Source organism: Empidonax traillii, unplaced genomic scaffold (genome assembly GCF_003031625.1).
Source record: "Empidonax traillii isolate 1590-97213 ecotype Southwest subspecies unplaced genomic scaffold, ASM303162v1 scaffold743:size316770, whole genome shotgun sequence".
Lineage (NCBI taxonomy): Eukaryota > Metazoa > Chordata > Aves > Passeriformes > Tyrannidae > Empidonax > Empidonax traillii.
The window spans coordinates 261,998-279,249 of record NW_020955936.1 but is presented as its reverse complement, the minus strand read 5'-3'; the positions used below and the strand labels follow the sequence as shown (position 1 = coordinate 279,249).

Here is a 17,252-nt window from a genome sequence, read left to right as displayed (position 1 = left end):
GGTGTCATCCTGTGCTGTGCCCTGGTGTCCTCTAGTGCCATCTCGTGCTGTGCCCCGCTGCCATCCCGGGCTGTGCCCTGGTGTCGTTCCATGCTGTCCCCCTGGTGTAATCGCATGCTGTGGCTTCAGTGTCATCCCGTGGCCTCCCATCCTCCTAAGCCGTTTTCTGCCATGAAACTCTGACTTCTGGTCAAAGCTTGACTCCTTCAGGTTGGAGAGATGGGCAGACAAGAACAATTTGAAGTTCAGCGAGGGTAAATGCTGGGTCCTGAACCTGAGGAGGAATAACCCCAAGCACCAGACAGGCTGGGGGCCAACCTGCTGGAAAGCAACTCTGTGGATGAGTTTAACTCTGCCCCACACAAAATCCTGGTGGAAAACAAGCTATCCCTGAGCCAGCAGTGTGTTCCTGCGGCCAAGAGGGCCAATGGAGTTGTGAGGTGCATTAGGAAGAGCACTGCCAGCAGGTCAAGGGAGTTGATCCTGCCCCTGTACTCAGCCCTGGTGAGGACACATTTGGAGTGCTGTGTCCAGCTCTGGGCTCCTCAGTACAAGAGAGACATGGAGGTCCTGGAGAAGGTGCAGCATAGAGGTTCAAAGATCACTAAGAGACTGAAGCACCTCTTCTATGAAGAAAGGCTGAGGGAACTGGACCAGTTTAGCCTTGAGATAACTGAGAGGGAACCGAACTCATCTATGTCTATCAGTATCTAAAGGGAGGGTGTCAGAGGACAGAGCTAGGCTCTGGTCAGTGATGCCAAGCAATAGAAAAAGAGGCAATGGGCAGAAACTGATTCCTCTATTACCTTCCGGCAATGGAGGTGGTTTAACCCCAGCCATCAACCTAGACCTAAGCAGCTGCTCACTTGCTTCCCTACCAGTGGGACTGGGGAGAGAATTGGAAGGGTAAAAGCTAGAAAACTCATGGTTTGAGATAAAGATGGTTTAATAGGGAAAGAAAAGGCCACACACACAAAGAAAGCAAATCAAGGAATTAATTCACTGTTTCCTATGGGCAGGCAGGTGTTCAGCCATCATCAGGAGGGCAGGGCCCCATCATGCATAATGGTTACTTGGGAAGACAAACTCCATCACTCCAAATGTCACCTCTTTAGTCAGTATTTTACATACTGAGCATGATACCATACGGTATGGAAGATCCCTTTTGTCAGCAGGGATCACCTTTTGCAGCTGAGTCTTCTCCCATCCTTTCATGCACCCCCGACTTCCTTGCCAGCATGGCAGTATGAAACGCAGAAGAGACCTTGGCTCTATGTAAGCCCTTCTCAAGAATAACAAAAGCCCCATACCAGCCACTCTGAAGAAAATTAACTCTGCCCCATTCAAAATCCTCGTAATACTAAAAGAACTAATGCTCGACGTGGGTTTCCTAGAATGGCAAGTGGCATACACTGTAACTAGGTACAGTTGCCAGTGAAGGTATTTCACAGGTTTTGGTGACCTTGGTTGCTCCTAAGGCAGAAACTTGATGACACCTACCCTGAAGGGCAGCCTTTTTGCAGGAAAACTGCGCGATGTTGTTGCAATGCATCAGATTTGTACCTTCTACTAACCAGGGCAGCGCCTACATACCTTAGGATGCCCGACTGCTCAGCCTTTCCCAATCAAATTTTACTTTCACTAAGTTGAAATCCCTTAATTTCAGTGATAATTGTCACGAATACAAGAGCCATAAAGAAGCATAAACGTTGTGACCTGGTGGGTGAACTATCTGTGTTAACTGGTTCAATTGCTGAATGCCTGCAAAGTAGGTTAAACATATCTGTCAGCAGGTTCCCATCCTACAGACTATGTTGGATGTCTCGCTTTTCCCTTTCCTTTCTATGTATTATATACTGGAATTGTTACATATTGTGACAAAAGGTAGAATGTGTGAAATTTATTCAAGAATTTTTATTAAATTGAAATGCAAACACCATTGCAAAGAGGTTTTACAATGACAAAAGATTGAAAATTCCATCAGAAAGCTACAGACTTCAGAACAATATTGATCTTACAAGTGAAAACACTAACAGATTTTAATAAAGCCAGCATTTTCAATATTACAAAAATGCGTTTTAAAGCATTTTCCTTCAGATTCACTTAGAAACAATGAAGAATTCCTGAGAAACTATTTTTATACCAGTATTCTCCAACCAATGTACATACTACATATGAAATCTAATTCTTACAATTTCTTATATTTTAGAAATTTACTAAAAATTTGGATCCAGTTCACAGAATAATTGTGCTTAAAGTCATTCTGTTGCTACAGTAATGACACTGCGATAACACTGATGTTCCAGATTGCATATAGATTCTTTAATTTTAGTGGGAAAAATGCCTAGCTTGTATTGCAAGGCTACCAATGAAATGGTTTATGCAAAATGAAACACGTTGGCTTTAAATATTGGATCATGCCTTTCTCCACTGAAAATATATTGTTTACTCTGTGTATTATTCAGAAGATGCAATTTATGTTTCTTTGAGAGACTGCTGGCACATTAAAGGCAAGGAAGTTCCAGAGACTTTTCCCTTCACTTAACAGGGCAGTAGAAATTTGAAAAAAATATGATTAATTAATGAGTGCTAACATATTTTTTCTGGGCTGTACTTTTTCATATCAGTGCCCTCAGTATTGCAATATTTTACACAATGACTATAAAATATACAAAGCACAATATAAAGGTTTCAGAAGCTGAGATAGTGCTGAGTATTTCTGAGCAATATAATGCATATATGGAATTGATGGTTGTGTTATTTCAGATGGTGAATGGTATTGGTAGTCAGAATTAAAAAATTTACTTTCCAAGATGAAAAATAAACACTAAAGCTCTTTCTAATTATACTGAGCAGTAGTTTCCTCTTCCTTTTGGAATGAAGGACACATAGATGAAAATTAAGAGTAGTCTACAGTATTATGAATTTTAAAAAATCGGTTCTGACATCATAATATTTCTGCCTGTAGAAAAATATGCCTCTTCCCAGACATATATAGTTTTCTGTCCTTTTGAAGGAGTATTTTCTACATGTGACTTGTACAAAGATTTCCAGCATCCTGTAAAAATTCCACTCAGTACTACATGTCTCCAAAACTGACCATTGCAGGAACTGAACTGAAATCTTTCAATTTTTACTGATGTCAAAATGAGGTGAAGGTACTCAGCAGCTCATAAAAATAGACCCAAAAGCAGCATTATCCAAAATAAAGTTAAATAAAGACAAGATACAAGACAAGCAGCATCACAAAGTAGAAAAGGACATTAAATCTTCCAAAAATAAAAGAGGAATATATAAAAAGAGACTTTCTCTTATCTAACTGCTCTATACATCAATATCTTGAGTATAAGATCAGCTTTTAGCATATTAGCACTGTAAGAGGCCACACAACTAATTTAAGTATTTTTCATTACTTTCAACAGATATAATAGTGTCTCTTAAAATCTTAACTTAAACTGAAGAGATGTATTTTAAGCCTCTCTTGGTAATCTTCAGAATTTACCACCAAGACAGGGACTTTCTGATTAAGGAAAATATTAACAGATACATTGTCCCAGGTACAAACTAAAACAATGCCCAGAAATGCCAAGAGACTGTTTTAATATCCCCAAAGTATTTTTTCTCTTGGAGCTTCTAGGTCTTTGTATTATCTTTAATGAATTAAACCAGAAAATGTTTAAGAATGGTTGGCATATGTGTGGGACAAAGGAAATGAATAAATACACCTAATCTGTATATCTGTTTGAAAAACTCAAGGTTGCTTTTAAAAGCAGTGTGGTACACTTTATTTCTCTAGAGTTTTTTTCCTTAGGAATGTAGGAAATACAACAGCACATCCGATGCAGAGTCTAGCTCTTCAAGTATTGTTTTTGACTGGGACCAATATCAGATATGTGGAAGAAAACCCTGTAACTGATAGAAAGTGAATGACAACTTCTCATGTATAGGACTTTTTCCTTTGTATGTAATAGCTGATCCATAGTAGCTGATTCCAATATTTTGTCAGCTCCTTAGCATTTAATAAGGCTTTACTACTTTTGTGGACTATATTAGGTAGCTGTGCCTATTCCCACTTTTGATATAGATATATTTTCTTCTCTTTTTTTTTCCTCAGTAACTCATTTATCACTCCTCTCAGCTATACTAGTTCTCATTTTTTCCTGTCTACTCTTACATTTGATTCTTTTACTTCCATCTTCTGTTCTCCCTCCTTCTCTTCCCAGTAGTAGTCAAAATGCATTTTTTCCCTCATCATCTACTGATGTACTGTGCTATGGTGACTGTACTTCTTTTCTCATTCTGCCACATACAGCAACTTTGTCCCTCTTCTTGTCATTCAGTGATGGACTTGGCAGTGCTGGGTCAACATTTGGGCTCTGTGACCATACAGGTCTTTTCCAACCTAATAATTCTATGCTTCTATGATAATTAAGCTCTTTATATCCCCATATATTATGTATTTATGTATCCACTTATCTTTATTTTCCTGCTTGACATACACAGGAAAGATGAAGAAATTCCCTGATTTGTTTCAAAATAATTTTCAAGGCAGGATCACAAAGTTTGTTCAAATTATAATTCAGTCCATCTTTCCACACCCAAGGGAAATGGAGTCTGAATTTAGTATGAGGGTTTGAGACAGTTAAGAGGAGGGCTCTCCATTTTTGCTCATTTAGAGACAGAAAACATTTACTTGCTAGGAACTCAGTTGAAAACAGGTATTTCTAAACAGCAAGTATTGATAAATGCTTAGATTCAGAATGAGGGCATCTTGGGAAATTTGGCTCCTTCAGCCCTAGCAACGTGGCACCTCAGGCAGGTCAGGAAAGGGATTGATGTTTGACTGCCAAGCTGGGAATCATGGCTTTTCCTACAAGATGGAATTTTCAGTGTGTTTTTTCATATTAAAAACATTTAATTTTGCCACACATCTCAAATATCCCATCCTCATACTACCAGTGCAAAACAAGCGAGGATTCCATGACAAGCTGTTTGTTAACAAAAATAATTTGGATTTAAAAATAAGTTTTTTTAAATCTTGATAGACTGATTCACTATTTTATACACAAAGCAAAATGGTTTTGCCTGCCTTTTAAAGGGAGAAAAAAAACCATCTGAGGTAGCAATTTTTTGAGAATATGATGCCGGATCTCATGACACTCTTTTCATTCATTTGTCTTTATGGCTTTGCAGAAGATGTCTGATATCTATAAACTGGCTTAAGTGACTTCAGTTTCCTTGCACAACACCTTCAAATCGTTTTCAATTACTGTAAAATTATGAAATACACTTACAGGTTTCATGAGGTGAACCCCACACATACAATGCTTCAGTGAACACAAAAAAATTCTGCTTATTCATTTTGAACACCTGCTGCTATGACACTTTAAAATACTTAAATGACATTTAAAGCAACTGTCTATTTTTCAGCCATTTAAACATAGACACGTAGACAGATATACTACGAAATTCACTGCTTCAACATAAATCATCATTACATATTTGTGTTACAGTTTGTTCCATAAACACATATATCCTCTTACTCATATTATATAAGGTCAGTTTACTGCACTTTTATGAAATAATCTTTGTAGTTACATGGTGTTATCAAGACCATTCCTCAAGTCTGCACTGTATGTGACAGTGAGCCTTGTGAGCACATGCACCAATTCAATAACATGTATTTCTTTAAAAGTCTGGAATACAACACTTAGATACTAAAATAGTACATCAAATACGTCTTTGCTAAAAAAAAAGTCTAATTAGAAAATGTATGATAATGAATCATATTTGTCAGTACTGAAAAAAGTTAATAAAATTAGTCTGAGTCAAAAGGAAAGATAATTAATTAAAATACATATTCAATTTTATGAGTTCTATAAAATTATTTATGTTGAATAGTCTTTATTTTTTCTTTTAGGGATTTTATGCTATTACAAAGTAATTCATACTATAAATGACACATGCATAGCTTTGACATTGAAAACATCATTCTCACTCTTGAAATAATTACTGAAAGTGAGGAATTTGACTTATGGTGCAAGAGCTAGTGAGCTAGTCACTGTTTCTGGGGTAAATTCTGTTCTATACTTCATCCCTCTGGATATCAGAGGAGGTGTCAAAAGCCTGTTATTCCCCACTGGTGTGTCATATTTTTACACCAATTGACTGTGTACAACTGCTGCAAAAGCTCATCTATTTCCTAATAAAAAGCTTAAAGAACTGCAAGCAAAAATATTGTCACAAACAGAAAATTAAGTATTTGAACATTCAAAGGACCAAACACTTAGCTGAAGGTTATTCTGATTTCACAGAACAGTAGTTTACTATTTTTTCCATATACTTTCAGATGTTAAAGGTCACTTTCAGAAGGTGTTGCTCCGCCCTTGGGAGTAACAAGGTATTTTGGAAAACATAAGCAAATCCAAGGAAAAAATAATCAGTCTGCACATTTGTCCATCTTAAAGAATGAAATATATTTATAAAAACTGTGTTTAGATTATATCTAGATAGCAAATCCCTCAAAACTTCATGGAGTGAGTAAATGTCCCCCTTTTCCACTCTGGCTGAATTTACCTTTTCACTGAGAGCCATGATGATTCGGCATATTGAGACATTCATCAGCAAAGGTGGAAGAGAATCAACACTACATGATGTTGTGTAGGCTACAGCTATTTTGCAGTTTCAGTGCTAATTTATGACAAAAATAGAAACTCTTCGACCCTCTCTCTCTGTGAATTACTGGAGGCCCACATGCTTATGGGATGAATCATACACTTAAAATCTGCTGAAAGGCGTGCCTGTTTGACTAAGGTACAAAGTAACTGCTACCACAGCAACAGTCTGCTGCTGTCGGAGGTCATGCAGTCAATTGTGCTTAAATCTATGAAATCCACTATATGAGCAACATCTTTAGGCTGTGGCTTGGTAAAATTCTATAGCCTTCTGTGCATCACTAGATACATCCCAGAAGGCCTGCGGCAGCACGTCTTTATGCACAGCATTAGGTGTAGGAAACAACACAGATATGACTATTTGTGTAAAGAACGAGAATAGCTAGGTCCGGATTAGCTCTGTCAGATTCAGTCAGAAAACTGAAGTGTAAATTAAACACTGTCAGACATAGTGCATAACCAGCTTACATATTTGCACACAGACAAGTTGCTGTCCTGCAAAACATTCCATTTTTTCCTGATAACTCAATAGTTTCTTTGCAGTACTTTTAGCATCTGTAGAAATTTGTAAGATATACTATGAAAAGTATATCTACAGTAAAATTATTCTGTTAACCATAACTAAACAAAGTTTTATGTCTGGCTGCTCTCTGGAGTAGTCATTTAATGCCTTCAAGTGTTAAATAAGTGGATGTATTAAGAATGAAAGATACCTCCCCACACGCTCATCAGAGCAGCCAGACTGCACTGATAAGCCTCTGGAAATTGGCAGTACATTGCCTGTATAGAGGACTTAGGCTCCAAATCTGATGCCTAAAGTAAATGTTACAGTCCACACTACCACATACATTTACAGACACACAAATAATCAGTTAAATTCCTAAGTCCTGCCTGTGGAAAGGCTAGACAGCTTGACTAATCTGAACTTGAGCAGTTCCATGGCAAGGGAGAATCCGATACGTCAAATTAGATGTGGCCTTCTGGGACCCTCAAAATCTGAAATTCTCTTTTGTCTGGCTCTGCAGCAGGTACCTCATACTGCAGGAAGGCTGGCTCAGTGCATAAAATCATGAAAGTATGTAGAAATGTAGAACTGTTCAGGAAGGAGAAGAACAAAAGAGAGCCCATTTATCAAATACACTTTCCTTCACAGGTACAGAACCATTCCCTTACCTTATGTTTCCAATTTCCCCTGAAGCTAGTGAGACTGGCTAAATATTTGGTCCAGTTTTAATCAGTCATCACTTGGCTGTACTTTTCTGGAGTAAATTAAACTTTCATTTCAAGAAAGAAGGACTACAGTAAGATCAAAGCCATTACAGTATAATTTTGATTCTGTCTTCAGTTACTTGGGATACGATGGATCCTTACTGTTCTCACTGCTGTTCTGGGTACATCTGTCCAGCCCTACTACATTTTCCTTTTTCTCATTGCTATTTCAGCAGAGCTACGACTCAGACTTTATGCCTCTTATCTTAGAGGCTGGTTTCCAAAACTAATGTTCATAAATTCATTATGAAAAATCTGACTTCAAACTTTCCCTCCAGACTCAGAGAAAAGTACAATGACTAAGGATGCAGGAGAAGACCATTCAATTCACTATTGGCATTAGACTACAAATTCAAAGGGAAAGAAATTTTGCTCTCAAAATCTAGATTCTGTTTTAATTATATAATTATAGGTGATAAAAAACGTGTGAAAGAAATAATTTACAATTCAAATAGTAATATATCTGTAATATATTAGAAATATAGTTTAAAAATTTCTTCATATTCTTAATTAGTATAAAGTTTAATTTCATGCTTTTTATAGAAATTGTACCTTTACTTGTTACTGCTATTTTAGCAGAAGGAAACAGAAAAGTTCCTAAGTAGCTAAATAACACCGGGAAATTAAAAAATATTTTATTTTGCTCTTTTTTGGTAATAGAAAAATAGCCTTTAAAAATACATTGTTAAACATATGGGCTTATATTAAAGTAGAATTTTATATTATATACAGTAAGGCAGTATATCAAATATTATCCTGCTATTTTTTTCATGTTTGGTTTGATTGGACTAGGATATGAATGGGATGCAAAGTTTTCTATCACATTGAAACAAAGCAAAAATATCTTTAGAAGAATTTGTTATTTTACTGTAATTTGTAGAATATACTCTTTTTATATAAGATTTGTCATATACAGTAACTCCTTTTTTCTCGAGGATTGAGAAAAATAAATAAAGAAAACTTAATCTAGTGTCAGAATGCATTCAGAAGAAAGTACACTGTAGATAACAATACTGTTGTGCAATAATTTATCTAGTGTAGGAACTGCTCCGATCACCATGGTGTGCTGACTGACCCATAGTAATTTTCATCTTTGTTGAACCTGCAGTATTCCCTCAGGCTTACTCAATTAACAGCTTTGCAGAACTGAATAATTATTTTACTATGTATTTTTCATGGCAGACAATATCCATTTCCTCATTTCACTGTGTCAGAAATGTGTGTCAATGCTCCAAGATTAACTTCCATGATTATGACCTCAACCCACTGTCTATTTTATTATCTGCACAAAACACACAGGAGACGGCTTTTGAAGGCTAGGCTTTTTTGAAGAACTGTTTGCTATGTGATTTTGTTTTACTGGACACATATAAGCATGTACTGTGCTAACTGGTTATTTAAAAGAGGGCATAAAGGAAGATGGGTCCATATACTCTGATCCACTGGTCTCTCTTTTGCAGTCACTTGGAGCTGTCAGGCAGTAGCTCATATTTTTCTCAGCTTGACCTTGCTGAAGGTTCTGTGATGTTTCCATTGCAGGTTCTTGAGATACAGGTGTGTGCTGGATGCGTGAATCTGGCATTAATATTAGAATATTATGGTCCACAACTCTTGAGACCTTGGTATATTCTTTGCTGGTTCCAGGAACAGTGTATTTTTCAGTCTTTCCACTATTATCTTTATGTTTCAGTAATACTGTTGGCTCCTCATCTTGTCTGACTTTATGAACTTCTACATAGTCCATTAGTTTAGGATTCAAGAAAGGTGACTTGTCATTATGTCTGTTTTGTTTGACCTGTACTGTACTTTGCTCCGTTTTGGAATTCTCCATCTCTCTTTGCTTTTCCATGTTGTCATGGACAGTTTCAGTGACAGGATACCGTGACTGGTGCTTTTCTTCATTTCCCACCAAAACTGGTGAAATGTTCACATTTGTGGTACTCAGTATTATCTTGTGTGCCTCCACAGTACTGTGGTAGGCAAACATAGGAAGCTGATTATTAGGTGGTAACTGAACTGCAGGCCATGTGGATGACTTTGTACTCTCATTGTTAAAAAGGAGTGTTTTCTGTTCTGAGGCTATACACTTAGTTTCCCAGCTCCTTTTTGCTCCTTTATTTTCTTGATCAGCTCTTATGTCTTGTGTTTGAAGAGTTGATGGAAGGGCACGGGACTCCCTGCACTTCTCAGAGAGCAGAGAAGGGCTATCACAGCTTCCTCGGCCCGAGTCACTGTCTGTTTCTTTGGGTATCATTTTTGTATTTTTACTGGGAGTGTCATGGCTTGGCATGAGTTGCTGATCCTCACTGTCCTCTACCTCCAGATATTCTATCAGTAGTTCCTCACAGTCTGATGTTGGAGGGAAACCATGGCAACCAAGAGCACTCAGTAATTCTTCAGATTTTCCTGTCTAAGGGCATAATAAATAGGATATAATTTTTCATTGTCAACCTTAGGGTTTATCCGACTAGAGCAATTGTGAACAATTTACATTTTTGCTACATAAACACTTCAATAGTTATATCACTAGACATAAACTGGATTTCTACTGCTGCAGAAAACACTGAAAGAAGGGAAGAAAATTTCTTGAGTTCCCTCAGTTGGGAGACACAACCCCACAATTCATGTTTCTAAAATGGGAGGACATGGGAGCTTTTGGTGGGTATGTGTTCTCCTGAGTTTAACAAGAAGGAAATGGAGTAGAATGACAGTGCAGCCATGTCCTGCCACCTCAGCATGGTAAGAACTACTAAGACTTCCATAAGAACTGTTAGGAAGATCACACAGGCATTTCCTCTGGTGTCCCAGGAAAGAGCCATGGTCACAAACCCTGTTCTCATACACTCTCCTACTATAAGTGCAAGGCAAAACTCTGATTCACACATACTCTTCACATGATCAATCTGCGTTACCTATTTTAAACATTGATTAACTGAAGGAATTTCATACTTTACTAGGGTAATTGTGGTTTCTAGTATGTAAGTTGGAAAAGTAAGTAATAGCGAATTCTTTTGTTGTTAGCTGTGGTACTCACCTCTAACAGATGTTTATCTATGCCTTTTATCTTTGGTCCTGGAACTGGTGGTAGGATAAAAGCCATCATTCTGAAAAAAAACACAGAACAAGCACACCAGGTGTAAGTATGGGCCCTATCTCACTATTTGTTATCACATTTCCTCAGAATGTAACTGAGATTTTTAAAGGCTTCTCCCATATCTGATATGTCCCTGTTGGACCTCTGTTTCCTGTCTACCTCTCAAGCCAGGTAATTCACAAATCTACTCTTAGAGGTATTTATAAGAAAAAGAACAGTACAAAGTTATTCAACTGGAAAAGTAACACTGCTAATATCCTTTTATTATCTTTAGTCTCTTAACCTCTTGTTCTCTAATACCACTGTAAATTCATCACTGGCCAAGAAAAAGCAAAATGGGGCACAGTTCAGGAGGACTAGGGGGCCTGTCTGTGCACACTTGACTGTCAGATAACTACTGCTCAACAGGATCTACGGTGAATGACTCAGCTTTTCCAACCACAGTTTCTATCTCTTTCTTTTACTCAGTACTTTTTTGCAAGACTTGCAGAAAAGCAACATCTTTCTCTTTCAAATTTGATTGAAATTAGCCAGCCCTGTAATAAATTACTTGAAGAATTGGCAGAGAGGTGGGCAGAAAAACAATCTCATAATATAACCTTGTTCACTTAAGGAAATTACAGCAAGATCCAAAGGCATATCTTCTACAGAAGCAGGGATACTCCAAGTGATGTTTGCTGAATTATTTACATGGTTAAAGCAAGACTGTCAGATCTAATAGAGACACATCTTAATCAATTTAAAATTTAGCCTGGTTTCCCTAAGGAGCAGAAATATTTCTTTATCAGTGTAACTAATAGTTTGTCAAAGAACACAAATGCTCCAGGAAATTGAGCCAAATATTTAAGTCTGCTTTTGAAAAGTTTTCTGTGATTTTGAACTCCATGCATTTGTGAAATTGGTGACTTACCTGTACCCTTTTAAAATCATTGTCCAGCTCATGATTAAACAAATAAGAGATGACAGGACACCAACAATGATCCACACAACCATATCTTTAACTCTAAAATCTAAGAAACAAACAGAATTATATAAGGACATATGTCTAGTATATGCATAGTCAGCATGCAAAAGAAGTCAGACACAACCTTTATTTTAAACATTGGCCTAAAGTGCCAAATTTGGTATTGAGTTTAGAGGGCTTCACCAGCACATATGGATGTCAACAATCACTGTAATATCTAATAATTAAAACAATTTTTTACTAATGGTACTGCACAGGAAATAAACTGTCTTGGAAAAATTATACAAAAATTTATAGAATAGCCATTTATAGAAATTGGGTTCAAATCCAGTTATATCAAAACCACAGTCATTTCATTACCAAATACATACCATACACTTCATTAAATGGGGGGTTAAATGACCTAGGACTACCTATTTTAAAATATTTTTATTGTTAAAATAACACTTTTTACATTGAAGTATTGATTTCAAATTAATTCCATATAAAGATTAATAAAAGCTGTTACTGTCTGAAGGCAGTCACATTTTCTTGCCTGTGTCACAGTTTGAAAGCAGTTACTAGTGTTCTTTTAATTAAGAACAACCATCATGAGAACAAATGAGGCAATAGACAGAAAGGGCAAAGAAATTTATTCACCTTCTTAACACCATAAAGTAATGAAGGGGAAAGCTAACGGGGTATGGTGCAGGGATGAGAATAATTCAGTTACCTTAGCAACGACGTTCTTGCCTGTCCTACAGAAAATATGGGATCTGCACGGGCGCCACAAACAGCTAGCAAGCAAAAATATAACATGAACTTGTATGTAATAATAATTGCGGAAGAAATGCCTGGCCACTCACCAGTAGGAATCTGAATGTACATTTCTGGGCTCCACTCGCTCCATGATCCGTGGTGGTCTGGTTTGCAGTGAATCTGTACTATGTACCTCTTTCCAGGATTTAAACTAAACATTTTACATTGTGTTTGCTGTCCAACAAAAATAGTCTGGAAATTAAACAAAAATCACAGCTAAGGTTTTGGTAACCAGGATAGGAAAATAGAATGAGTCTGAATAGCATTTCCGAATAATTATTAAGCAGGTATGGAATAATGGCACATTTATTTTATTTATCTAATTTAGCTTTCTAACATCAGTGGGAATGAGATCTGGCTTTGTTATACAGTGCAAATTAAACTACTATAAAAACACATCATGTGCATATGGCACATAGGGAGAAACTGTGGTAATGGTGGGAACTGCAATGGTGAGAGCAAAGAGAAGCAGGCAAGAAACAGATGGGGGAAGAAAATGCAGAGAGAAAGAGCGAATGCAGAGTTGGCAGAAATTCACAGGGTAGTAAAAAGCAGGTCTTTCAACGGCCAGGGGGTTGGGAAGTGCTGTGGGAGGGGGAAGGAAGGAGAAGATGCAGAGATGGTTTGGAAGTATTGCAGACAAGAAGAGGACGCAGTCAAATACCAATAGCTGGAGTCTTTCATTTGCTACTCAGTTGTCTGAGTTGCAGATTCTGGCTATAGACAATTATTATTATGTGGCCATTTAAACAACCACCTAACGGCCATTTATATAAATTTAAATTATTTTACATAATGTCACTGAACTTTCTATCACCTAAGAAGTGCTCATGGCAAAGAACAAATTATCACAAGAGAAACCTGACTAAATGAGAATGAACAATTTAAACTGTCATGCCAATATGATTAATATAAAATGACCACAATTAAAACCAAGTACTTTATCACCTGCTATCATACAATAACATATAAAATACCAGTGTTCTCAGTAGGAAATCATACAAGTATTTTTGAAAAATTATGAACTATTCAGTACCCCTGCTTCATTACATTCATGCATGGAACCTAGCTGAAAATATCTAATTGCTCAGAAAACATTATCTAGCAAAAGCTTGCAACATCCTTACCTCCCATTCCTCTCCTTCTTCAGGCTTTAGTCGCAATTCATATTCAAGAGTAAGCCATCCAGATCTGACATCAGCTAGTGGAGGTGGAGACCATGTCAGGACCAGATATGGTTTTCTATTTACTGACTTTTTTAATTCCAGAGTTATATTCACAGGAGGATCTGGCTGTACTGTTAAAATAAAGAACTGTCAAAAAGAGTTTTAATTATTTTTTCCTTGCATTCTAGGAAGAAATATAAAATTATGTGAGTGAAGAGTCATCACCTTCATTGTGTCCAGTAATCTAGAACTGATGCTGGAATACAGAAATCAAGAGTTCCCAGGTAAAGTAAGTATGGATTTTTTGAATTTAAAAAAAAAACCCTGAAGACTGGTAAATATGTTGAATGCATGTTGAAATTTGCTTTAATCACTAATCAGCAAAAATTTTTTTTTTCTTACGTTAGCAATTATTGTTGCTTTTCCCAGCAGCTATGTTTCAAAGTTAACATCTTTAATGCTGTGTTATGGAAGATGTGTTTTATGACACCCTTATCAAGGTTTGGTATAAATATTGAGAAATGCTGAAAACACAAATGCAGCTGACGAAATTTGTCCCCTACATCTTTTACATTCAGAATACACAACAGCGTAATCCCAAATGCATATATAAGGTATTCAAAAGTAAACCAAAACAGCAATAATAAAGTTCTGTCTTTATCTCAAAAATAAACCAAAATGAAAAAAAGGTTTCTGCTCAGACAGGTTTGCAGCTTCCTCAGTTCAAAGGTAGAGCTTCTGCATATATTGTGAGTGTATTTTACCACTGTCTTATGCAAAGCTTCATCAAGCAAGAAGCCATGGCATAGAGATAAAATACAAGGCCTCTTCTTCAGCATGCCTTTTCCAGTTGCCAGACTCCTGGCAGCCAGATCCTTGGCAACAAAATGGTTATCAATGATAATGTTCCACTTCCTTAGAAAAAAACCCCAAATACTCATCCACAGTCGTTCTGCGGAAAGTCTGAGAGAGAGATTATCAATACACTGCTATAAAAACCACTAATGCAGCTCCTCTTGGGCCTGGAAACTACTTTTATGTAATCAAATTTAAGTAATATTTGTTAAAAGATCAATTTGATTTCAGTTGCTTGTACAGTGGAAAAAAGATTTTAGCTGGATGATGTTTCTTAGGATTTGACTGAAAGAAATACAGAAAAACAATAAATAGTTATCTGAACATAGTTTTAAAGCTTTTAGTATTTTTATGTTTCCATTGAAAATAAAATGGTAGAGGGATGAATATTGATTTCTTATTATAATAGAGAAGATCTTATCTGTGTAAGTTTTTAACATGGACATATTACCATATAGGAGAAGAGCTGGAATTAAAATTCTTGTGCCAAAACCTATGATTCTGAATTATTTGCTTCCGCAGAAAATACTTTTTAACTCTTACCTATGTAAGTCACATCCACGTAATGAGGATCAGAGACATTACTTCCCATTTCATTAGTTGCCCTCACAGTAATATTGTATATGGTCCAGAAAGAGGTGTGCTTTTTATCAAAGTAACATGAATTGGGGCCTGCAGTTTTGTAATCTGGACATTCATAAACTTTTTCTTCTCTGAAATGAAAGAATCACAGTGATTAGGTTACAAAGACTAAACCACCTGACTTTGATTACCGGTATGCTAGCATTATTGACCTGATTTTTCATACCTGGCAACGTGATGAAAATCAGAAAATGTCTTCCAGACTAAATAGTCACTGGACAATTCCAGAGATTGTAGTAAGCATTTCCCTCCCCAAAGTAAAGACTACAAAGCCTGCAGAATTTAGGCTGTTGTAGATGCAGCAGTGGGCTAGTAGAGTGAAGCTCTTACTACTCAGAAAGCCATTGTCCACTACATAGCCCTTACATGTTCCAGAGCATAAGTAGAAGTAGTTGCTGAAGTTTTTCAACCCATCTGTTAAAAACTATGTATTTCCAATGCTGATTTAACATTTACAGGAGTTATGCATATTACACTAATATGCTTTCAGACTCTTTTTTGGTCTTTAGTCACTTGTTAAAAAAAAATCTACTTTGTACCTGTCCTCCAAAACTATTCCCAAGCTTCCCAAAGTCAAAGCAGGGATAGGAGAGGAAGTTGAGCATGTAGCACCTGTTTCCACACTCCTCTAGATGCACAATGAGAAAAGAGAGAGTTGTGGCTCTGGACCTCATACTCTGCCATAGCTGGAGGGACCAGTACCTGTCTTTTTCCAGTTAAGACCTGGCTCACAGCTGACAATTACAGACTTCAGCATCCAGTTAGGTCAGTGAAAGGCTGAGCAGTGCTAGGTGAACCAAAAATAGTTCACAGAACCTAAAAAAATATATTGACTATTTCTTTAAAATTAATATTTCGCACTTGATCTAAGTTCCAAAGAAATATTACTGCAGAAGCCACATGGTATTCATGGCCTATGGATACTAGTGCAGAATAAGCATTATCAGAAGATGAAGATTCTAGTATCTAGTCAGTTTGGACAGTTTTGTTTCTAGGGCTGCATGACCAAAGAGTTACAGGATGGTGATTTGTATTGCTTAATAATATGCAGTTGCTGGGCAATGGCAACTTTCAAGACAGTCCATCTTTCTGAGCAGGAGAATTCACAGTAATTCACAATAATTCACTAACATTATAAAGAGATCTTATTTCACACCTAAATACCTTGCTGCTTTAGCACTCCTCCAGAATATGCCACTGGACAAAACCATGTGCTACAGAAAATGACATCTCACTAAATGCAAAAGCAGTAAGGACGGATTTTCCAGGTCCTTCCCATAAAAGACTGAATAGCTATATACAGTTGATTACCCCTCTTTGCTGTAAAGCAAAGTATGGTTAATAGGATGTCCTCCATCTGAACCAGGTTTCCACCAACAAGTAAATGTTTCCTTTTCAGGAGAACGGCACTTTATTATGGTAGGCTTTTCAGGAGGTGACTCTCCTGTGAGAGATAAAGAAATAAACTAATTAGTAACTTTCATGTATTAAGTCCACCCTGAATTCATAAAACAATGTCAAGCAGAGCACAGGAAAGTACAAAGAAAGGAAAAGTTTTGCTTTGTAGTAGCGCAGGAAAGAAGGGATTGTTCAGTGGTTCAGTCAACAGCCTCGTACTTTCACTTGGATTCAGAATCCTTTCTCACTGCAGCCATGCTGAGGAACTGTTTTATTTCTCTGACTCGGCTCTTCTCTGCCCCAAAATCTCATAAGGAATGCTCAAATACCACCACAACAGGCTCTATAAAATTATTTAAAATACATTCTGCTATACAGTCTATTTTCTATGC

General features: G+C 37.0%; 1 protein-coding gene across 6 annotated transcripts in view; it reads right to left on the bottom strand.

The window, feature by feature from the left end:
• Nucleotides 1-4,894: 4,894 nt before the first annotated feature.
• PRLR (prolactin receptor) overlaps nucleotides 4,895-17,252 on the bottom strand; it is an 88,602-nt gene continuing 76,244 nt past the window's right edge. For 3 of the 6 annotated variants that reach the window (XM_027900621.1, XM_027900622.1, XM_027900623.1), the window contains 7 exons: nucleotides 16,774-16,906; nucleotides 15,364-15,533; nucleotides 13,927-14,096; nucleotides 12,847-12,991; nucleotides 11,948-12,047; nucleotides 10,978-11,047; nucleotides 9,314-10,353 (listed from right to left, as the gene is read on the bottom strand). In XM_027900621.1, coding sequence (XP_027756422.1) covers nucleotides 9,337-10,353; nucleotides 10,978-11,047; nucleotides 11,948-12,047; nucleotides 12,847-12,991; nucleotides 13,927-14,096; nucleotides 15,364-15,533; nucleotides 16,774-16,906 — 1,805 coding nt within the window. In that variant the 3' untranslated portion in view covers nucleotides 9,314-9,336. Of the gene's footprint in view, nucleotides 10,354-10,977; nucleotides 11,048-11,947; nucleotides 12,048-12,846; nucleotides 12,992-13,926; nucleotides 14,097-15,363; nucleotides 15,534-16,773; nucleotides 16,907-17,252 lie in introns of all 6 variants that reach the window. The other 3 variants (XM_027900625.1, XM_027900626.1, XM_027900624.1) reach the window with 2 other exon arrangements.